This window comes from Anguilla anguilla, chromosome 10 (assembly GCF_013347855.1).
Source record: "Anguilla anguilla isolate fAngAng1 chromosome 10, fAngAng1.pri, whole genome shotgun sequence".
Lineage (NCBI taxonomy): Eukaryota > Metazoa > Chordata > Actinopteri > Anguilliformes > Anguillidae > Anguilla > Anguilla anguilla.
In genome coordinates this window covers 45,483,211-45,507,284 of record NC_049210.1, presented here as the reverse complement: position 1 = coordinate 45,507,284, position 24,074 = coordinate 45,483,211, and the positions used below count along the sequence as shown (strand labels likewise).

At 46.6% G+C, this 24,074-nt stretch overlaps 1 protein-coding gene across 2 annotated transcripts in view; it reads right to left on the bottom strand.

Annotated features, from left to right (window-relative positions):
• Positions 1-24,074, bottom strand: part of grid2 (glutamate receptor, ionotropic, delta 2) — a 377,520-nt gene that overhangs the window by 300,727 nt on the left and 52,719 nt on the right. For both annotated transcript variants that reach the window (XR_004761248.1, XM_035379838.1), the window contains exon 2: positions 8,319-8,474. Coding sequence is in view for 1 of the 2 variants with exons in the window: in XM_035379838.1 (XP_035235729.1) it covers positions 8,319-8,474 (156 nt within the window). In the remaining variant the exon portion in view is untranslated. The remainder of the gene's footprint in view (positions 1-8,318; positions 8,475-24,074) is intronic.

The following is a 24,074-nucleotide window of genomic DNA, read 5'->3' as shown; positions in this document are numbered from 1 at the left end:
TAGCTGAACCCTAATTTGAGCCCTAAACTCTCATTTGAAGCCATTGGTACCATTGAAAACACCTGAAAACCCATTTAAAATGGATGGAAAACAAGGTAAATATCATGAATACTATAATTTAAATGCAAATCATATGTATGAGGTCATTTAAAAAAGAAAAATGTTCTCCCTAAGAAAAACATGCATGTATTAGACATTTTGTATGGTCATGGGTACACATGCTACTAGACATTTTTTTTGGTTCATTCAAAATCAATAAAACTCATGTCCCAACCTTTCTTCAAGCTGCTGAACACAACCGTAAACTTGCCTCAACCCTCAGACTTACCGTTTTCCTAACCCTAACCCTAGCTGAACCCTAATTTGAGCCCTAAACTCTCATTTGAAGCCATTCGTACCATTGAAAACACCTGAAAACCCATTTAAAATGGATGGAAAACAAGGTAAATATCATGAATACTATAATTTAAATGCAAAATCATATGTATGAGGTCATTTAAAAAAGAAAAATGTTCTCCCTAAGAAAAACATGCATGTATTAGACATTTTGTATGGTCATGGGTAGACATGCTACTAGACATTTTTTTTGCTTCATTCAAAATCAATAAAACTCATGTCCCAACCTTTCTTCAAGCTGCTGAACACAACCGTAAACTTGCCTCAACCCTCAGACTTACCGTTTTCCTAACCCTAACCCTAGCTGAACCCTAATTTGAGCCCTAAACTCTCATTTGAAGCCATTGGTACCATTGAAAACACCTGAAAACCCATTTAAAATGGATGGAAAACAAGGTAAATATCATGAATACTATAATTTAAATGCAAAATCATATGTATGAGGTCATTTAAAAAGAAAAATGTTCTCCCTAAGAAAAACATGCATGTATTAGACATTTTGTATGGTCATGGGTAGGCATGCTACTAGACATTTTTTTTGGTTCATTCAAAATCAATAAAACTCATGTCCCAACCTTTCTTCAAGCTGCTGAACACAACCGTAAACTTGCCTCAACCCTCAGACTTACCGTTTTCCTAACCCTAACCCTAGCTGAACCCTAATTTGAGCCCTAAACTCTCATTTGAAGCCATTGGTACCATTGAAAACACCTGAAAACCCATTTAAAATGGACGGAAAACAAGGTAAATATCATGAATACTATAATTTAAATGCAAAATCATATGTATGAGGTCATTTAAAAAAGAAAAATGTTCTCCCTAAGAAAAACATGCATGTATTAGACATTTTGTATGGTCATGGGTAGACATGCTACTAGACATTTTTTTTGGTTCATTCAAAATCAATAAAACTCATGTCCCAACCTTTCTTCAAGCTGCTGAACACAACCGTAAACTTGCCTCAACCCTCAGACTTACCGTTTTCCTAACCCTAACCCTAGCTGAACCCTAATTTGAGCCCTAAACTCTCATTTGAAGCCATTGGTACCATTGAAAACACCTGAAAACCCATTTAAAATGGATGGAAAACAAGGTAAATATCATGAATACTATCATTTAAATGCAAAATCATATGTATGAGGTCATTTAAAAAAGAAAAATGTTCTCCCTAAGAAAAACATGCATGTATTAGACATTTTGTATGGTCATGGGTAGACATGCTACTAGACATTTTTTTTGGTTCATTCAAAATCAATAAAACTCATGTCCCAACCTTTCTTCAAGCTGCTGAACACAACCGTAAACTTGCCTCAACCCTCAGACTTACCGTTTTCCTAACCCTAACCCTAGCTGAACCCTAATTTGAGCCCTAAACTCTCATTTGAAGCCATTCGTACCATTGAAAACACCTGAAAACCCATTTAAAATGGATGGAAAACAAGGTAAATATCATGAATACTATAATTTAAATGCAAAATCATATGTATGAGGTCATTTAAAAAAGAAAAATGTTCTCCCTAAGAAAAACATGCATGTATTAGACATTTTGTATGGTCATGGGTAGACATGCTACTAGACATTTTTTTTGCTTCATTCAAAATCAATAAAACTCATGTCCCAACCTTTCTTCAAGCTGCTGAACACAACCGTAAACTTGCCTCAACCCTCAGACTTACCGTTTTCCTAACCCTAACCCTAGCTGAACCCTAATTTGAGCCCTAAACTCTAATTTGAAGCCATTGGTACCATTGAAAACACCTGAAAACCCATTTAAAATGGACGGAAAACAAGGTAAATATCATGAATACTATAATTTAAATGCAAAATCATATGTATGAGGTCATTTAAAAAAGAAAAATGTTCTCCCTAAGAAAAACATGCATGTATTAGACATTTTGTATGGTCATGGGTAGGCATGCTACTAGACATTTTTTTTGGTTCATTCAAAATCAATAAAACTCATGTCCCAACCTTTCTTCAAGCTGCTGAACACAACCGTAAACTTGCCTCAACCCTCAGACTTACCGTTTTCCTAACCCTAACCCTAGCTGAACCCTAATTTGAGCCCTAAACTCTCATTTGAAGCCATTCGTACCATTGAAAACACCTGAAAACCCATTTAAAATGGATGGAAAACAAGGTAAATATCATGAATACTATAATTTAAATGCAAAATCATATGTATGAGGTCATTTAAAAAAGAAAAATGTTCTCCCTAAGAAAAACATGCATGTATTAGACATTTTGTATGGTCATGGGTAGACATGCTACTAGACATTTTTTTTGCTTCATTCAAAATCAATAAAACTCATGTCCCAACCTTTCTTCAAGCTGCTGAACACAACCGTAAACTTGCCTCAACCCTCAGACTTACCGTTTTCCTAACCCTAACCGAACCCTAATTTGAGCCCTAAACTCCCATTTGAAGCCATTGGTACCATTGAAAACACCTGAAAACCCATTTAAAATGGATGGAAAACAAGGTAAATATCATGAATACTATAATTTAAATGCAAAATCATATGTATGAGGTCATTTAAAAAAGAAAAATGTTCTCCCTAAGAAAAACATGCATGTATTAGACATTTTGTATGGTCATGGGTAGACATGCTACTAGACATTTTTTTTGGTTCATTCAAAATCAATAAAACTCATGTCCCAACCTTTCTTCAAGCTGCTGAACACAACCGTAAACTTGCCTCAACCCTCAGACTTACCGTTTTCCTAACCCTAACCCTAGCTGAACCCTAATTTGAGCCCTAAACTCTCATTTGAAGCCATTGGTACCATTGAAAACACCTGAAAACCCATTTAAAATGGATGGAAAACAAGGTAAATATCATGAATACTATAATTTAAATGCAAAATCATATGTATGAGGTCATTTAATTTGAGCGTACCTGCATCCATACCGGGTGAACCGTGAAGGAACTACAGCCCAGGTTCCCCGTTTCCCATCTTTTTTTGATCCAACATATTCTTCGCAGTATCTGTGCGATGGTATAATTTAAATTCTGAAGGGTGTTCTTTTTTGTTACACCTTATAAAAAAATACTGTGAAGATGAAAAACCATGGGTTTCTGTCCACCTGCGTATGGTACGCCTCACTGCTAAATCAGTACTCACAGCACTCACACACAAAATAAATATTGTCCCTTCCACCTACATATCTTTTATAAGCAACAATACATAATAATGTAAGTGCAGCTGATGTTTGAAAGCCTTTTATAATAAGCCAGTATATTTCCTGCTAATAACTAATCCAGAAGGTTCCTCCATCTTACAAATAATGACCCCTAAAGGCACCAATCAGGCTTCTCCGAAAAAAAAACCCATGCTGAGAAAAATTGCTTGCTTGGAAAAACTAAGCATTATCCAGCACCCGCATATGCTGCACACGCCACCGTGCGCTCTTGCCCAAATAAATGCTTTTAAGAACTTAGAATTAGCATCTTAAGATTTCCTGCATTTCCGGCTCAGGTATAAGCCCATTAAATCAAACGGTAACATCAAGGTCAACCATTGCGAGGTTTTTTAATTTTTTTATTTTAAGAGACCCACTCCAGCAGCCTTCACCTGATCGTTGTGTAAAAGCAAACTTCTACTGGCAGGAGATTTCTAATGACTCCTTTCATTAGAATAAACAAAAACAAAAACAACAAAAAAAAACTGCGGAACGGAAATCGATACGGAGAGCTTTCACATTACCCGAAGACCAGCCAAGGCTTCTCCAGCAGCGCGCAGGAGGAAGACGAGGAGAGAACAGACCTCTTCACCTTGACACCGCAGCTAGGAAACCGAATCCTCGGGACGCGGGCGCACAAGGCGAGGGGAGATCAATGGGCGCCAGTATCAATCACGCTGACAGCCTTTCTGGAGGGGAGCATCCCGACCCCCTGCCAAAGGCCGCTGGCTGCCCAAAAAGAGTCTGATTCACACCAGGGACCAGAGGTCGCAGGCATTTTGAATAATTTATCCTCAAAATTTTTTTGGCTACCCAGGCGCGGAAAATAATGGAAAATATAAGAGCATAAATATTCATAAATAAGAAGTCTTGAGTGGTTAAAAATAAATAAATAAATAAATAAAAAGCTCTGCACTGAGACCCGATAGAGTCGGCTCACGTGGGATCTCTCTCCACGTAAAGGGTGTTGATGCTTCAAAGCCGATTTCTGCGAGTTAGCCCTGGAAGCACATCATTGGTCGAGAGTTTGTCTTTCACGCTTTTGCGATTTTAAACGCCCTGAACAAAAGCTTGCGGACAACCGAGAGTCCAGGCCGAAGCATTTATCATTCAGAGTAGCTTCTCCACCTGCTGAAATATTTATAAACAGCTGATCTCCATTCGCTTTCCAAATACACCTGGTATCGAGTTCTCCTCAGTTAAGCTGTGATGTTTCACTGTTAAGCACTTGCCCTTGGTCAGGTCAGGTCTTTTTTTTTAAACATGGACAGCTGTTCTGGGAGGGGGAAAATCAGAGGGTGTTTTCAAAGAGACTGTGAGAACCCACAGTCAGTCAGATACACGGAGAAGTGTGATCTTAGTTCCTCCAGAATATTTGTCTCTTTCAGAAGTTAAGACATCTACAGTTCAAAGGGGTACGACTCTGACACTTCTCTCCTGTTGCAAATCAGCTCTCTGGCTGCCAGCTGTCTTCCACATTCGAACCCTTCTCCTCAATACTGAAGAGGTTCCCTTCTCCACCTCAGCCAATGTGCGGTGAGCGTTCTGACGCACAAAATGGCTGCCGTGCATCACCCAGGTGGGTGCTGCACATTAGTGGTGGGTGAGCTGAGTCCCCACTCATTACTGTGAAGCACTTTGAGCGTTCGGAGAAGTGCTATATCAATGCAATGATTAATTCATTCACTCAATCATCCACCATTCATTAATTCATTCATTGTTTTATTTTTTATTATTTTTTGTACCCCCGCAGTCGTCCGCTTTTTTGCGCGTGCCTGTTGTCGTTCCGAACGGGAATCTGCGCGTGTCCCGTGAGACAAGGTTGGGACACGGGCGTGGCGGCTGCCGAAAAGCGACGTCACTCTTCCCCGTGCCCCCCCCCTCCCCCCCCCTCTCGACCGCGGTGGCTTTACCGCCAATTACCGCCACGTTAAATCGACATCGCCCGATAAAAAAACAAAAAAAAAAAACATCGCAAGCATCTACCTGCTAGGCTAATTATCTCATTAAGTCGAAAAGATGGAGGGATAGTGACTGCTGAGCGCGAATGTGAGAGGAAGGGGTGGACTGAACGCCATAATGACGTTCCTCCCGAAAACCACGACAAAAAGAAGGGGGGGGGGGGTCGCGCCTACGCGCAAAGTGGCGGGTTTTGTTTTCTTCGGAATTTATGGACAGCTGCTCTGCGTTGGGAAACGACTCTCAGCGGAAGGCTCTGTCACGCCCTCCTCTCTGGTGGAAACATCTTTAGGAGCATATGGATTAGTGCAAACTGTCAGACTTACGAGGGACAATTAGAGCACGGACAAAACCGCGCTGGATATACAGAAGCCTCGATGGGTAATTCCCTCAGAAGAAGCATGTTGTCGCTCAGCGTGCAATGCGAGGGCTGGGCGGGGGGGGGGGGGGGGGGGGGGAGGGGTTGTTCTTTTTCTTTTTCTTTTTTTTTCCCGAGGTTCGAGGATAGCAGTCGGCTCTCTTGAGAATAACTTAATGTTCAACAGCGAAATAAACGAGGGATTGACTGGTGTCACCTTGTAAACAGCGGCAGGGCTCCGTGCCAAACGCAGAAACGGTCTGCTTGTAATTACCTGTGCAATTTGGTACTGGAACCCGCCCATAGGTTTTATGTCAGAGGCGGCGGTGACAGAAACTAAACTACTACGGCGAACAGCCGACGCTACAGGAGTTAGCCTGGAGACCAGGCGCTGCTGGAGCCAGGCGGCGCATGCAAAATGAACGCAGACTCTGAAATTTAGCCGTGCCGGTTCCCTCTTTCTTTTTTGTCCCCCCCCCCCCCCTCCCTCATCCCCCCCACCCCGAGATGACAACGTGCTGTGGATCCCTTTCTTTATTTAACGGTCGGGATAATCGTTCGGCTCCCGAGCCAAACAGACGGTTTGCTGAAGCGCACCGGGGCGCTGTGACAGAGCCACGCTCTGCCAAACTGCTGCTGGAAGCATTTAAAAAAAACTTTTTTTTTTTTTTTTTGTCAAATCTCAGATCCAGGGGACGTACTCATCGTAAAGGTATCATCGCAGGTTTAGCTGTGCGTTAGGAGTCTGTCCAGGAGCCTCTCACTGCAGGATGAACACGGAGGCTCTGTTCCTCTACAGCATCCTCATACCCTCCACTTGAATCCATTCAAAAAACAGATTTATCTCCTTCAGAATCCTCAATGTAAACATGTGCATTGTGTACATTATGCGATCCTGAACCTTAATGTCATTCAACTTGAGAGATATTAGCAAAGGTGAGTCATTATTTGCATCTCTCACCGCACTGCAAAGTAAAGATTCCTTGTTGTACCTTTTGCAATACCATTATTAATCAAATCTTGTGGGTTTTATTCACTGTTGAGTTGAATTCTTGGAACATATATGAATGTAATTGTTTTGTGAAGCATTTTTTCGAGAGTACAACAGGAAAAGATATGTGGGGGGGGGGGTATGTTGAGTGGGAGAAGGAAAACCAGTAAATTGGACGGCAGGCTTCTCACTGGATTGATGGGAGACAGGAGAAATCAAAGGCCTGTGTGTTTGTGAACTGGCAACGGTGAGCTATTGGAGAACTCGCACTCAGGAACAGAAACTCTCGCCTTTAAATGCCACTGACTTGGCCAGACCGCAGCAGGGGACACCATTGCAAACGGCTCCCAATTCAAATCAGAACAAAATGTGGCCACCTAGGATCTGGCTGAAGCACTTCCTGCACAATTCAGCCAGGATAACTCCCCAGAGAACTTCTCACTTCTGCTGATTCCATTTGCATGTATTTGGCTGTTCAAAATCCGACTCTTCCTTTTATTTCTGTATCAAGCATTCGATTCAACAACTGCTTATTAAAACTGCTCTTATCTAACGCAAGCTAGATATGCAAATTATCAACACGCAGGACCGATTCTGTGGGAGAGGAGGGTGCCACTTTTCCTTTATTTTAATTGCCTAATAACTATACATCTACAAACCAAGGTGAGTCCCACAGCTCTCCTCTGGCTTCCGTCCCTTATCTCCGTCAGACACATTGAATCTCCTCTTCCTTTATCGTACATTTCTTTAAGAGTGCGGTCTTTGATACGATTCCACATTAGATCCCTTTGTGAAGGCGCGCGGCGGTTGGACTGTCTGTGACGGGCGTATAAAAGCAGACGTAAAACGGTGCATTTCACAAACGCCCACAGAGCGGCCTCTTTAAATTAAATTTTAAAAATGCGCTGTAACCTCCCACCGATGCACTCTGTGCTTGTTCTTCTTCTTCTGGGACATGACTGGCACCACCTGTCAAATACTCTACACCCTCTCAGAAACAAAGGTACAGTAGAGGTACATTTTTTTGTTTTTTTAAGGAACGACTTTCCCAAAATGAACCCTGAAAGGTAGAGTAATTTTCTTTGGTACTGGTAAGTACCTTCTGCAAGCAAAAAAGTACAAATCAATTATAAAACCCATGGGTGCAACCTTATGTACCTATAGGGTACCACTCCAGTCTTGTACCTATTTAGGAACATTTTTTGCACCTTCCTCCTGAGAGTGTAGCCAGTATGACTACAAGGCTCCTCCCACTGAAGGATCAGCCAATCAACGGCTCCCGCTCTCAGTATTACCGTCCTATAGGGTTCCTCGCCCACCCCATGCAGAGCCAATGCAGGACGAACAGAAGCCCCAAGACCAACCCTACACCGACCCCAGACCAACCCCAGACTGACCCCAGAATGACCCCAGAATGACCCCAGACTGACCTTCTTGCACCGCCTGGAAGGGGTTGTTCCCGTCCACAAACTCCACGGAAATGGTGATCTTTTCCGTCTCCAGGATCTCGTTGTTGAGGTTGAGGTCGGCCACCGCCATACGGAACACCTCGTCATCCTTCTTGGCGGATTCATCAAAAATTGCTCCTGCAGCCAGGGGGGGACGGGGGGGGGGGGGGGGGGGGGGTGAGGGGGAAGAGGGAGAAAGAGAGGGGGGAGAGAGAAAGGTTCAGTTTTCATTTCCTAGACATCGGAGAGCAATGTATTACAAACTCATATCAGATTTTAAGATGCGTTCAGGGCTGAGGCTGGGGAGGCAGTTACCGTAGATACCAGAGGAGCCTCAGGCAAACAATTGTGTTACCTGTCCCAGCCAATACAGTGAAACAAGCCCACACAACAGAACACGATTGTTATACCAAGGACAATAAATATTCAATTGAAGAACCAGAGCTTACTAAACTGCATTAAGTAATTGCAATCTTCATGCGGACCTTTAGATTCAAATGTGCCTAACTACAATCCAAACAATCAAAACGTTCTTTTTTTTTTCCAAATTCTGTGAAACCAAATTTATGTTGCTAAAGGTCCATCTTATGCTCATAAAGTCGGAAAATCCAAGAAACAGAAAAAGGCTGGGAGGTGAGAGCTTGATGAGTGAGCTCATGTCCAGAGAATCTGTACCTGTCTCTAACCTTACTATTCCCTTAAAATAGAATGTAAGAGAATATATATCACACTCCAATAAAAGAAGTTAAAACGAGGATTGTCATTAAACTTGAATTAGTCAGTATTTAAGGGATAAAGAATTTAAATAATGTAGCTGTTTCCTACTTTTGTCTCTAATAACGTTTGGGGAATATAATGTGTACGAAATTGTATGTATGTAATAATGACTATGAAGCCAGCAAACAATGGTAAACAATTCAGAGTAAAAGCTATTTCAATGGCAAACAGCAGACCTTTCCATTATACAATACATGGGACAGGGCATAACATTGATTTTTCTGAATCGGGGGGGGGGGACTTAAGTCTTGTTTGACTGCACTGCATATTCCCTTAAAAGTGGCAAAGTGTGTTTGATTGAATCAAGAGGGACTGGAAACCACCCAGTCTGTCAATAAAGCGCCATAATGTTATTCATTTGTTTCTTCACCAGTCAATGAGAGTTTTTCTAATTCGAAGCCTCTGTGCCTTTCGACGGAAAACTCATTTCAGAGAACAGCAAGTCCGGGCCACCAGAGCCCAGAGCCCTCAGTAGCTGGTTTGGTACGGAAAAGCACAGGATGAGGCGTTGATGGAGTATCATGTAGTCAAAATCTAATTTCCCACAGCGTTTTGGCGGCTGGAGTAATGGATCCGAGTGAACTTCATGGGAATGCTACATGTGGCACTGCTGTTGAGTGTGATAAATGGATCCGGTGCTCGTAAAACAGAGGCAAGACCCCCCCCCCCCCCCCCCCCCCCCCCCCCCCCCCCCCCCCCGCCAGCCCCCCCCCCCCACCCCCACCCCGTAGGAATACCCGCTCCTCAAAAATACGGTTAGCTTCATGCGCGCTGTTAGCCGTATAAAAAGCCATTCACGCTGCACTTTCACAGGAACGCGTCGGCACGTTTACGGCCAACGGCCGCGTCCGCTAGAGACGATATACGGATATAGAGAAGCATACGCAGGTCTGAGACCGAGAGCGAGAGCACCGACGGCCCGCGTTTCCGACGTTTTGATTGCAAGCCGCGGAGGCGGCGGTTTTTTTTGCAGAAATTCCAGAGGGCTCGGACGAGCTAGCGACCGTTTCACAAGTTACGTTTTCTTTCGGCGCCGGAATCAATCATCATTTATAAACGCGGCAAAAGGGCCTCGCTTAACAACAAGGCTTTGAGTGACAAGAGCAATAAACAGAACTGCTAGAGGAAACTAAACCGCTGTTTACAAGCAGGCAACAGCAGTGAAAATAGGGAAACTGGAGATTGGCACATATGAACAGCAATGCTAGGCAATACAACACAGCAAAGGCCCAAAATATATTCTGCAGTCTAAAATCACTTGCATTTACAATAAATGGAGGGAGATGGGCTCAGTGGTTTAAGTGGATTCCATGTAGGGCTAAATTCATTAAAGTGTAGTGAATATGGAGACATGGCACCAGGGACATGGACAATGGAGAGAGCTGGGGATTGGCTGTAATGGGAGAAGATCGGTAGGAAGAGGACCAATCAGACAACAGCCTGCGATGGGTTAACGGGTCAGAATCAGAGGGGTACGGCATAGTAACTGGCTAATTTATACAACAAATACAGAACATGGTAGTGTATGATTATTTAGCACCAGGTTCTATATTTAAGGAAAATACACTTTTTTCCTTCATCTAATAGTATTTTATATGTTTATGCAGGGTATGGATAGAGAGCACCTTCACAACACGTTCTTATCACACACGCAAGGGTCTAGGACCTGGGGGTGGGATATATTTCCCGGTCGTCATATCAACCCTTGTTCTTAATTGCCGAGCTTTTATTGGACGGTCAGTGAGAATGTCTTAACTGAAATTTCTTGGCCAGCGTCCCAGAGATTTGTTCTTATTTTTGAAAGAAATTGATTGACGGAGGCGCACACTGGATGGGCCGACAGGCAAGGACAAGCAAAACAATCGCTTCAGTTTAATTACATTCATTTTGGGCTGCATAAACAAACTGGTAATGCGCATTAGTATGCTGCTTACTTGATTAGAATGAATTTATTAAGACTAATTAACTGCTTTAAGTTTTAATATAACTTATCAAAAAAAACTGAGCACGGCTTACTGCCATGGCCGCCCTGAATATCTGAACGATGCATGTCAGAAATATGTTAAATAAACACAGTTGCGCGCTATCATCATTGGCACAAAAACACTTCCAACATTTTTTCGAGTTGAGTTTGTGCTGGATCTAGTCCCAAGCGCCGCAGTTGCATAGTCATCAAGAAATAGCAAATGCTAATAGGTTTTTAGCTAATGGTCCAATCAACAATCTAATCCATTCAAAACGGGGGGAGCAAAACAAGCGCTTATTAGGGCCCTGGGACTGTTCTCCCTTTCGCCCGAGAACGTGGGGAATATGCAATAAGTAAAGGCCTGCCTGGGACATCGTTAAAGCCTCAAAGCAGTCACACTGCCACGAGCGTTCATCAGTCAACAAACACACACAAAAACGCTTTTAACCGCACATTCGTTTAAATGTAAAGTCTACGTAACAAGTAATGTAACTACCAGTAATGGAAAAACATACAGTACATACGCATCCTTTTAGAGAAAATAATGTATTCTTATTGAAATTGCCGACTTTGAACAGGGTGCTGTTATTGGTTGTTGTTGTTGTTGTACCGTAAATCTGAACAGATGCCACTTTTGGCTGAAGTGGACAGTGATCAATGGGCAAATGAATAACTGGAGGCTCGGGGCACTTCGGATGATGTAATTAGGAGGATTACGAAGGAGAAGGATAAGACGATGAAGACGATGTTTAAGATGCAGACGTGTAAAAAGATAAAGAAGTAAATGGAAATAACCTAAAGTTAGGGGCTTGATTGTGCAGTGGCGTGAAATGGTATCTGAATTTGGTTTTCACATGAGGACAGAGGGCAAGGAAGTTAATGTCTGTGAGAAGAGCTTGTAAAGAGCCTGTGGTCACTGTAAATATTTCAGTGGGGAAAACCCCTGTAAAATGGCAAACAGCTTCTCAAAAAAAGAAAATACTAGTTTGCTCAAAACTGAACGTGTTTAGCAATGTTCGTGACATTTTTATGAAATGAAATTCTACTAAAAAAAAAGAATTAGATACAGTACAGCAATAATACCCAATACTAAAACGACCACAGTTAAATACGTTATGAGAACAGGCAAATCTAAGAGTCCATTCCTTCGGCTGCTACATAGACAGCTGCAAGTCGGAAGATAATGAACAAAAACCTTCAGACTACCAGAAACATCTCATCCATAAAGACAGCTTTTTCTGTCTGAGGCGCCATCATTATACAGTTCGCTAACCCTGACCCAGGCCATCTCACAGAATTAGTGCACAGGAAAAATACCATCACAAAATTCAGGGAGAACATTTTGTTTTTTTTGTCCCAGGATCAGCAAACATGAATCTCACAAAAAGGAGTCAGAAAAGAGCTCATTCTTCAGTTCTTCCTTTTGTCAGTGACCTAGAAGTTAAATCAGCACTGACATGTTGTCAGTAGCAAAATCATCATCTTGGGCCATTTTCTTAGGAGCATTAATGGGATTCCAACGCAATTAGCCTACATGTCCAAACAAATATATGATCTGCACGCACTGTTCCACTTCATTCCATATGTAGAATTTCGATTAACAAGCTTAGGGTTTCTAATTATAATTGTTTTCATCAGCATTGTATGACGCAAAAAATGAACAAGAACAATCTAAAACTGTCAGAGGTTAATGGCGGTCTTCAGCATTTTGACATTTTGTACAGTTAGGAAGTGAGAGCATCAATCATAATTAGAAACATAGCATTAAATATAAAAATTGCTATGAATTCTGTAGCCTTTGATACATTCAAAGGCAAGGACCAGGGGAGAAGGTGGGTACGCATCAGAGCTGCTCTTGGAGGTTTAACACAAACGTTGAGAAGATGCAGGTAAAAGCGTAGCATCGTAATAATGAAAGCATCCAGTTTGACTTGACATAACTTTCTGACCGAGCCTATGCTTAGTGTGGGAGCTAGACGTGATGTTCTTGGCTGTGAATAACTGTCACATAACGAGTATTGTACCTTATCGGACCTGTGCTTTGTAGTTGTTCCAGTGACCTTCGGTGTGCACTTATTGTACGCCGATTTGGATAAAAGCGTCTGCCAGATAAATGCAATGTAATGTGTTGTAATAGCTGTGTCTCATCAAGGACTGTTTTCTTTGTGGTCAAGGGTGTGTTGGTTTCCAAGGAGACCCTGGACAAGCGGTGCAAGCTGAAATTTTCTGGCCCTATTTTAGCGAAGTTCACAGCAGAAAAGAAAAGTAAAAAAACAGATTTCGTTTTTTGAAATGCTTTTGATTGGCTCAGGCATTTAGAGTTGTTTCCGACTGTTTTGCAGTGGCAGGTACAGGGCATTCAGTGGTTTTTGGTGTAAATCAAATACACTTTACAGCAATGAAATATCCTTCAATGTCTGGTGCAATCAAAAATGTGCTGAAAACTGAAACAATGCCAAAAAATACTCCCAAAAAGTAAATTACCCCTTTAAGAATACATACTGGGAGCTTAAGTGAAAGTGTCTTTGAAAACTGATGAGGTTGCAAAACGGTCCGATGCACGTCGCTTTTACAGCTCACATGAGTTTCATATCAAGGCTGACGGTTGCGTTTACACACGATCTAGCACTCGATAACCTTGCAAACAAGGCATGCGCCGAACTCCAAGGCACTCAGAATTGCATTAATCACCGCGAACGTCCATACGTGGACTTCTGTACATCAGAGACGAGGGAATCGCCGACCGATCACATCTCTGCTCCCTCTCACCTGTTGTAGTGGGACTTAACTTTTAATCTGCCATAGTGTAAAGGCAGAAAACAGTAATGATGCATCAACAAATAGTGCCAGCAGTGTTTTTTTGCTGTATACTTTTTATTTTTGCTATGTGACACCAGCCTATGTTGCTGTTTACACATAAATAAATTGACAGAAAAAAAAAAATACAGGAATCATGCAAGCTAGCCAATCTGCAGCATGGCAACCAGTAGATTCCAAAAGAACTAAAAAAAGAACACACCACGTCACCTCAACCCTTTCACCTGGCAGCTCGCAGCCCAGCTCAATCACAGAAATAACATGTATTCAAAGCTAATTCAACAAAAATTGCTCAAGGTACCCAAGAGCTGTACGTTCTGGAACCTTCCATATTTATCAGCTATGATGACTAATAATGCGGGAAGGAACAAAGTGAAAGAAATTACATGAGAATAACATGCGCCTTTCGCGCAAGAATTACCTAATGCTTATTACAGCCTTCGGCTGACTATGTATAGTCAACACTGTATGTGGCGTTTAGCACTGGTGCAAAACAATACATAGACACAGTGGAAATACAATGCGTATGACGTGGCACAATAATAAGTTGCCATGGTGCATGTGTATTTTAAGCTGCCCATTGTTAACCAGTGTAAGCCTCCACTGCTATTTAGCTTGTGCATGTTCCGAGACACATTTCTTTCCCACTGAGGATAATTAGGCATTAGCGGACTCCATTATAAACCGTATTCAAATAAAATACGGTTTTTTCATATCTGTAGTCTTCTATCAGCGACTTCAGTGCTTTTCACCCACACTAAGCGTTCAGATTGAGAACTGACACAAATCAAGCAGTAATTCCCAAGACTGCGCTAAGTGAAGAAACAGTCAACGCATTCTAGCTGAGCAGCACACATTCCTTCATCTAGGAACCGACGGTGTGTTTGAAGTGCTGAGCCTGTCCGCCTTCATTCTGACCAATCAGGAGCCACGTCCGAGGTTTCAGCCTTTGGGTTTAAGCTGCATAAAGGGGGAAGAACCACGTGCCAAAAGCGCGGTTGGTAGAGATTGCCACGCCCGCACCAAACCGGCACCGACAAAATGCCGATCGAATACTGACTGTGTCCCGGGTGCCGCTCGTCCAAAGACATCCAACGCCGAAGCGCTGTCAAGCAGTGGCATTGCAACACTGGAAATATAACGGTTACAGCAGACACACAAAGCCCAATATTCCATTCATCCTTGACAGCAAAAAACAGTAAATTCAAAGGAGGAAAAAAAAAAAGTTTTTTGCTTGCACAGGCTTGTTTTGTATTCCTCATTTTCATATTTTGTCAATTCTCAAAGGTCATCAAGCAGCAAAATAAAACAACTGATAAATTAATAATTCTGAAATTAATATTAGTACAATAAAAAAAACTAATGTGAGACCACATAGAGAGTTGCATTGATTTTACTCTTCAAAGATGATTTAGAACTTGGGGCAATAATTAATTGCCAATTAAGAAGACAAAAAAAAAAACAATGTCTTTTGGACATGGGTCCCGTGCTCGATAAAATCACAAATGTATTAAAAAGGCTATCGATATTATTACTGCAGATGCAGATTCAGGCTGCAGTACCCAATGGTTTTCCAATGTCAGATGTATCAACACTGCAGCCCCTTTATGTGCACCAGTTTCTTACTGTTCTTACCCTCCTGAGAAGCGTGTGCTAAAACTATACAGCTTGTGTTTTGAAAGGAGCAGCACCTCGGTGTGCTGTTGTAAAATGGCCTTGTGTATGATTTAAGAAAAGCGCTAAATATTTAAACAGTGGTAATATCAGAGAGCGAGAGAGAGCGAGGGAAAGAGAGAGAGAGAGATGCAGGGTCCGTGGTGAGGTAGCCCTGGACAACTGTCAGTGCTTTAACAAGACAAATCTCTCGGCAAACCAGCAGAAAGACATTCACTTTGTCTTGAAGCCCCAGCAAAAACATCATAATAGGTCTTTTATCTGGGGCTGGGATGGGGTTGCCATAGAAACAAAACTGAAGGTGGTGGCTTCAGAGCCAGAACATAAAAGACCGCGTATCTCACCCTTGGCATAGCGCGAAAAGTACAGGGAGGAAATTATTTTTCTTTCAAATCTCCTGATGTGGCCCTGCTTTCGCCTTTGTTTCTCAGTATACTATAATAAACCAAATGCCCAGGTGAAAAATAAAGTGAAATGGCTATCTGGAGATCAATGAGCATTATATTCCTGAGCTGTTTCCACAGAGTAATTATTCTCATTTCCATAGACGGCTTGTCTGTTACGCATGGCCGATGAGGTCTGACCACAATTTGGCTGTAATCTACAGCGCACCACACTGAGGCTAATTCAGGTTAAGCACAGCAACCTACACTTGACAAAATGCTGTTCACGCGTATCCGATGGCTCTGGGCCTCATAACAAACCTGAATGTGCAAGAGACCCTCAGCCGGGCATATGGAATGTGGGTGTGCCTGTGTCTCTCAGAGGGAGGGAGGGAGAGGAGGGGAGGGAGAGAGAGAAAGGGGGGGCAGGGAGGGAGAGAGGGAGAGAGAGAGAGGGAGGGGGAGAGAAATAAAGAGAGAGAGGGAAGGAGGGAGAGAAAGAGGGATGGATGGAGAGAGAGAGAGGGAGTGCATTTTTGTCTTTGAGGGACAGCTGTAGCTTTAGGACTGTCCCTGTGCGTGTGTGTGTGTGTGTGTTTGTGTACAGTATGCATGTGTGTGTGTGTGCATATGAGAGACAACCCACAGCCGCGCAGATGGCGTGTGCGTGTGCGCATGTGTGTGTGTGTACAGTATGCGTGTGTACAGTATGTGCGTGAGCGTGTGTACAGTATGTGTGTGTGCATGTGCGTGAGCGTGTGTGTACAGTATGTGTGTGTGCGTATGCGTGTGTACAGTATGTGTGTGTGCGTGTGTGTTTGTGTACAGTATGTGTGTGTGCATGTGCGTGAGCGCGCGTATGTGTGTACAGTGTGCGTGTGTACAGTATGTGTGTGTATGTGTGTGTGCATGTGCGTGAGCGTGCGTATGAGGGACGACCCACATCCGCGCAGATGGCGTGGGAGTTAGCGCTGCGCGGCGGCGCGGCGGCGGTGTGATGCGTACGCGCGTCAGCGGGAGCTTAACCCGCCTTAATTACAGAGCCAGAACTGTCCTCCCGCCGCTCGTCATCCGCCAGGCCGCCCGGGGCGTGACGTCACGCTCCCCCGCCCCCGGTTCCCCCGCCCCCGGTTCCACCGCACGGCGGAGAACACAGCCCTGCTACCGGCGGTAGGGTTGCCAGATCTCCCGGATCCACCGCACCGCTGAGAACAGAGCCCTGCTACCGGTGGTAGGGTTGCCAGATCTCCCGGATCCACCGCACCGCTGAGAACAGAGCCCTGCTACCGGCGGTAGGGTTGCCAGATCTCCCGGATCCACCGCACCGCTGAGAACAGAGCCCTGCTACCGGCGGTAGGGTTGCCAGATCTCCCGGATCCACCGCACCGCTGAGAACACAGCCCTGCTACCGGCGGTAGGGTTGCCAGATCTCCCGTATCCACCACACGGAGGAGAACAGAGCCCAAGCTACTGGCGGTAGGGTTGCCAGATCTCCCGTATCCACCGCATGGTGGAGAACACAGCCCAAGCTACCGGCGGCAGGGTTGCCAGAGCTCCTGGTTCTCCACCGGAATGTCCGGTTTGCAGCCCCAAACAGACAATGTAATGTCTGGTCCGAGCGTCTGATGGAAGAAATTTACTGGTATATTTTGTGTCACTGACACCCTGGTCTGGCATTGCACACCAACCCCCCATATCAACCAACCGACCCCGCGGGGGTCCTACGTCAGTTCCAAGCTTTGTTTTGTTTTGTTTTTCGCGATTACACTTCCAGCTGTGCATGTTGCCCCCGTTTTTGACAGACTCTAGATCTGGCAACCCTAGCCTGTGGCCTGTGGAGCTCTGTCACTGCCAGACCTGCAGCACTGATCCCAGGCCTGCTCTCATTGGCCGCTGGGACACACAGCGCAATGACCACCGGCTCTTCTCCTCTAAGAGGGCGGAGCGACACGATACCCTCTCCCCTCTCTTCCTCCCCGTTCCCTTCTCCCATCCCAAAAAAGGCTGTCCCTCTGCGGGACGTCCTGCGGATATGAGCCCGGAGCCTGGCTGCCCATAAACTCCCCCCCCCCAGCCCGCCCACACGCCACCCCCCTCCCGCACGGGCCAGCCGAACCGAGCGGCGCGCTGATTTAGGGGCGCAGTTATTTCAGCCCTAAACACCGGCGCGGGCCCCTGCGGCTCTCGGCCGATTGGCCGGCGAGGGAAGGCGCGCGCCGCGGCGTAAATCAGGGCCGGGGAGCGGCGGCCTCGAGCCGGGCGGCACGCGGGCGACACTCGGGCGGCCCCGCCAAGGACACAAACAGCCCCCGGCCTAAACCACCCCAACGCGCCGCGTCCAAACCTCGCCGCCGCCGCCTGCCAAGTGCATTATGGGCATTTATGCACTGCAGACCGCACGTCCGCTTGTCCGCTTTCTGGAACCGAGGCAAAATAAAAATAAATAAATAAGTAAATAAATAAAAGGAACAGGGCTGCTGCACTCGTCTTTTAAACGAAGCTCGTTAACGTCAGGCGGCGGTTCCTGCGATTCAGCACTCCGGTGACTTTCCGGCGTGTCACCGGTACGACTGCGGAACATGGAAGCGGTAAAAAAAAAAAAAACAATAAAAAAGGCGGGAAAAAAAATTTTATGAGGGAAATAAAGAGCTCGCCCAGACGCAGTCCGCGGGCCAACGTCAGCCTGACGAAAGTGGGGAGGAAAAAAGCTGGAACCGAGCCACTAGCAAACAATTTTATATTACTTATGAGTTTGGGCAGCGGGGCGGAACTTTGCTCTGATTGGATGCCCTTTCCCAGTGTTCCGCGATGTGCACGTCGACCGTGCACATGTTTGGTCCAGGAGCAAGGTTCCCTCCCTCCACAACTGACTGGGGTTTTTAGTGAGTGGCCAGTTGGCCCTCCCACGTAGAACCAGGGGAGAAATATTCAAAAGGTAAAGAGCTCATCTCACCGTCAAATGTGACAAAATATTGCAACGTTCAGTCTCGTTCCGTGAAATAATACCGCGAAATCCGGCCATCGGGAGAAGCCTGTAGGAGGCTGACATTCAACAGAATGCCATCGTGATGGCCTGATTTTATAGTGCAAATCCGTATTTCTTTACTGGAGTGGAGCTTTTCCTTTCTTTTATAGAGATTACAGCTTAAACCAGAGCCCTCACAAAACTTCCTGCCTGACAGGTGAACCAAATCTATTCTGTTTCATCACCGAGCTATGCGTCTCCAAGTGTCAGCTCGATAGTATGAGGAGGGACTTTAAAAAGAAAGACTGCTCCGTGGAGGGTCTCCGCGATGTGGCCAGATGTTTTCCTGAATGCAAGAGGAGAAGGCTTTTCTCTTTTCTTTTTTCTTTTTTTTTTTGCTGCTGTGTTTATGAATATTCAAATCGACCGCATGCAAATGTTTTTTTATGCAAATGTTATTCGTAACAGCATTAATACTGTAATTGAATCCTCATGTTAATTGAGCACCACTTATTCCCCATATATGCATGGCATTCTGTTTGACAGCCAATTTCTTTGCTCACACATGTTTACAGAGTGCTTTACAAAATATAATCACAAAAGCAAAGTATTCATATTTACGAGGTAATCTCTTTGATGGTTGGGGGGGGTGGGGGGGGAAAGCAAATGAAGCCCTGGATTGGATATTCCGCATCTGTGTGACACCCTGTGACAGAGTCCGTTGTTCCTGTTCTCCATGACCGCGCTAGCCAGCCCTAGCAATTCCAGTTTGAATTCCAGTTCTATCACCTGCTGATTTGAGATGCTAATCCTTTGGCTTTACATGAAATTCTCCATCATCACGGTGCGTTAATCCCATAAGCCCCCCCAAACCCCGGCAGACCGTCGCTGTGCTACGACCAGCACCCACCTCCCCCCGACCGCCATCGTCGACGTTTACGCTCCGCGTCCTCGCAAATCACAGACTCGCCCACGGAACAGCAGCCTACCCAGGGGGAGGAGCCTGGGACAGAACCGCCCAATCACAAACCTCCGCCGTCGTTATCGCGGGGAAGCCGACCGCAGCGCCGCGGATATTTTTGTACCGCGACCCCGAGAAACCGCCAGGGAAGGCCTGTCTTTATTTCTGCCCTCCGCTTTAACATAGCGATTAGCGCTCGGCTAATTAGCATCTGTCTCTACACACACACAAAAAGAAAGAAAAAAAATCCCGTTCAGGATTAATGACGCACTGAGCAGAACGTAACAATTTAACTTTGAACAAGATGACAAGGAGGAGGAAGGCCCCCTCCCAGCATCCTCTCTGCCCACCACCAGGGAGAAGAGCCAGTTTTGATAGATACCGCCTCATAATAGACTCCTCGGTGCAGTAATTTCCAGACACTGGTGGGATTTTAAAGGTTAGCGGTTAAGAAAAGATGTTTCTTTTCAGATGCCCGCAAAGATTTAGAATTTAATCAGAAAAAGGGCTGGGAAGACGGCGAGGTGATGGGGTGCAATATGGGAAAGCCAGCGTCAGCCGTCTACGCGCACAGCTCAGGACGATAAGAGCGATGCTGAGGGTGATAATGCAGGAAAATTAAGGTGACACAGGAGGATATTGAAAAAGAATAAATGGGAGGTCTAAGGTGAAGTATGGCGGGGTACTGAGGCAGTCGAGTGCAGTGATGGAGAGGAACGACGCACAGTGATGATGCAAGTGAATTAATGTGTCGCAGAGTGGTAATGCAAGAGAATTAATGTGACACACAGTGATGATGAAAGAGGATTAATGTGACGCAGAGTGATGATGAAAGAGGATTAATGTGTCGCAGAGTGATGATGAAAGAGAATTAATGTGTCGCACAGTGATGATGAAAGAGAATTAGTGTGACGCAGAGTGATGATGCAAGAGAATCAATGACAGGGAATCAAAGAGAGGCTCGGAGACACTGAAGAACCGAGGTACTACACCTGGTAATGATGAAGGACAATCACAGCATAGGCCCATGATGAAGGAGAATGAGGGTAAAGCAGATGATGACAGGTGATGACAGTGGTGGTGTTGGTGATGATGATGATGGTGGTGTCGGTGATGATGATGACGATGATGATGACGGTGATGATGATGATGGCTGCCTCCATGTAGCACATCCAGTGACGACGAGGCCCACGGTGGCACAGGTTGATGATGAAAGAGGCATTTAGAGGGAGCGCAGTTTGATGATGACGATGATGATGATGATGATGATGAATTAGCCAGCTCTCGCACGGGCCCAGGAGCCCGGGGACCCAGATTTACGGCCGGGGCGCGTCTGTGGGAGAGGGCGCGAGCGGCGGCACGGCGGAGACGCGGCGGGATTAACGATGTCTGTGGCCCGCGCGGCGGCGTAATGGTCTGATATAATATGTGATATAAAAACAGCAACACGGGCGAGCGTTTATCACGCCGGCCGCGGCCGCCACGCACCGCCACCCATTAATAACTCTCAATCTCGCTGTGCGGTGTGGAGCGCTGCAAGCCCCCCCCCCGCACCCCCCCACCCCCCCTCGTCCCAAAATCGCCAGCAGCCAAAACATGGCCTCCCGTGCAGCGTCATCCCACCCCCCCCGTCCGTCCGCGTCCAACCAAGGTATCCAGGGCCCGCCCACCTCCACGCCAGCCAATCGCGGGGCCTCGTTTGCAATTCCGTCCCAGCGCCGACCAATTATGATTTATTAAATAGGAAGACCACCTTGGATGTTCTTCCCTCTGATTTACTGAGGCAGGTTAAATTGTGGGGAGAAAGAAAAAAGAAAGGTCCCGGTTTCAAAGGTCTTGTTGCGACAGACTAAATTGAAAAAAAAAAAAACCCGTCAAACGCCTGGAGTACTTCTGTGTGTCTGCGCGCCATTCAAATCTGACATCTTAGGTGTAAAGCGTTCCTCAGTGAGTTTCCTGACAAATCCCGCAGGGCGCGATTCCTACAGTAGAGAACCACCAGCTCATTTCCCTCTCACCCCCCCCCCCCGCCCCCCCCGCCCCCCCGCCCCCCCCCCCCCACCCCACGGCTGGATCAAACGCACTCTCATTATTACAGTGTTAATTAATTTCCTTCATCATTAATGCATCGCGGCCCCGACACCTTCCCGGCCTGCGTCGGAACCAATCAGAGTCCAACGCCTCGTCCTTCACCTTTCCCGTGCGGCCCGCTTTCCCTTGACATTTAATCAAACCGGGCTGAAGCGGCACGGCCGGATCTCCACCGCGGCGGGCGGGGGGGGGGGGGGGCAGGGGGGGGGCGAGGAGGGGGGGGGCAGGGGGGGCGAGGTGGGGGGGGGAGGGGCAGGGGGGGGCGAGGAGGGGGGGGCGAGCACCATCAGTGCAGGCCCTTTGACATCATTAAGAGACTGACTCACTAGGGGGGGTTAGGCATGCCACCCACTGTGCCGGAGATCCGGGGGGGGGGGGGGGGGGGGGAGGAGGGGAAGGGGGGGGTGAGATGTTATCTGCTCCCCTTTGAGCCCTGCTGCTTTCCCGTTCCTTTCCCCATCTTCCTGAATCTCTACCCCCCCCCCCAACAGCACCACCCTCCACTGCCCCCCCCCCCCAACCCCCCCACCCCCATTTCTCACTTCCCATTTGCTCTCATCAGCAAGATTGTATCAAACCCCCCCCACACCCCCTCATCCAACCCCAACATCATTCTCACTCTCGTTTTTCGGATTGTTTTTCTCCGGAGCCAGTGGTTGAGCTAGCGGAAAATTGTGTGACCAGCAGGCTTGGGTGGCGAAGAAGGGCCCATAGAACCTCCTCCCCCGCACCACGCGCCCCCCCCCCCCCCCGCGCCACTGGACACCGTCAGCCTGCGCACCCTCAGAAATCCCCACCCCCCTAACCCCCCCCCCCCCAACCCCCCCCCGCTGCCGTCCGTCAAAATTTGTCCCAATTTACAAGTTACCAAGACATCTCGCGTCGAAGCTGATCGAATTAGAGCGGCCCCCGATACGTGCGGGAGGCCCTGATTAATGCTCGCATCTGCATATCCATTAGCGGCGACCCCGGGGGTCGGGCGGCGGGCGGGCGGGCGGCGGGCGGGCCGGCGCGATTAATGGCTCCCGCTCGCGCGCCGGAACGCGCCGGGACGTGTCAACAGTCGCATATTTACTCCCCGCGCTCGCCCGGCTAGGACATTAGCGGCAAGCGTTATGGCGCCTGACACTAATCTAATTTAGAAAGGCGTCGTGTTGTCGACGTCGCCGTCGTCGTACGCCACACGCGGAGAGAGAGAGAGAGAGAGAGAGAGAGAGAGAGAGAGAGAGAGAGAAAGTCTGCGGTCCGGCCCCCTTGCGTCCCGCGCGCCGTCTCACCAGAACGGACGAGATGATTGGAGGGAGCGGTCCGCCGATGGCCGCCGCCAGCGCCAGATGAGATCCGCCGTGGCGGTGATGAGCTCGCCGAGCGTCTGATTAAGGCGTTTCAGACAGAGCGGGTCACTAATTACTAAATGCGGGGGCCCGGGTGCTTATTATCCCCCCCCCCCACAACAGTAGCGGATACAGGGTCACCCAAATTACCCAGAGACCACCCCGATTCCAACCAGTATTTAAAAAAAAAAAAACAGTGGAACAGGATCGGTGTTTTGGCATGGAGCCCACCTACACCCAGATGATGATTGGGACAATTTCACTAACTATGACTGGGACTCTCTATTTGACTATCTATGACTGGGACTCTCTATTTGACTATCTATGACTGGGACTCTCTATTTGACTATCTAGGACTGGGACGACCTATTTTACCTGACAGCGGTGCTGATCTAGGACGAGTCCCCTGATTCGGTCGGAGTCCTCTTTAAGGATTCCATCGCAGGCGTTTTCCCCCCAGTGGTACAGAGTTTAATTTCGGGAACCCAATCCTGAATGATCCGGCAGATCGAGCCGTTCCAGTCGCAAAAAAAACCCAAGCAGATCCTCCACATCGCCCACCTCCACGGGCGGCCCTCCTGGAGACAGGAGACCACACACGCCGTAGGGCCCGGTACTGTGTGTGTGTGCGCCTACGCACCTACGCATCACCCCCCCCCCCACCCCCACCCCCCCTCCCCCCTCCGTACGGCTGCTCGTTTAAAACGCGGAGTCAGCACAACGTGCCAGGCCTGTTGTTTTATTCAGCAGAGCAGGAAGGAGGGTGACGG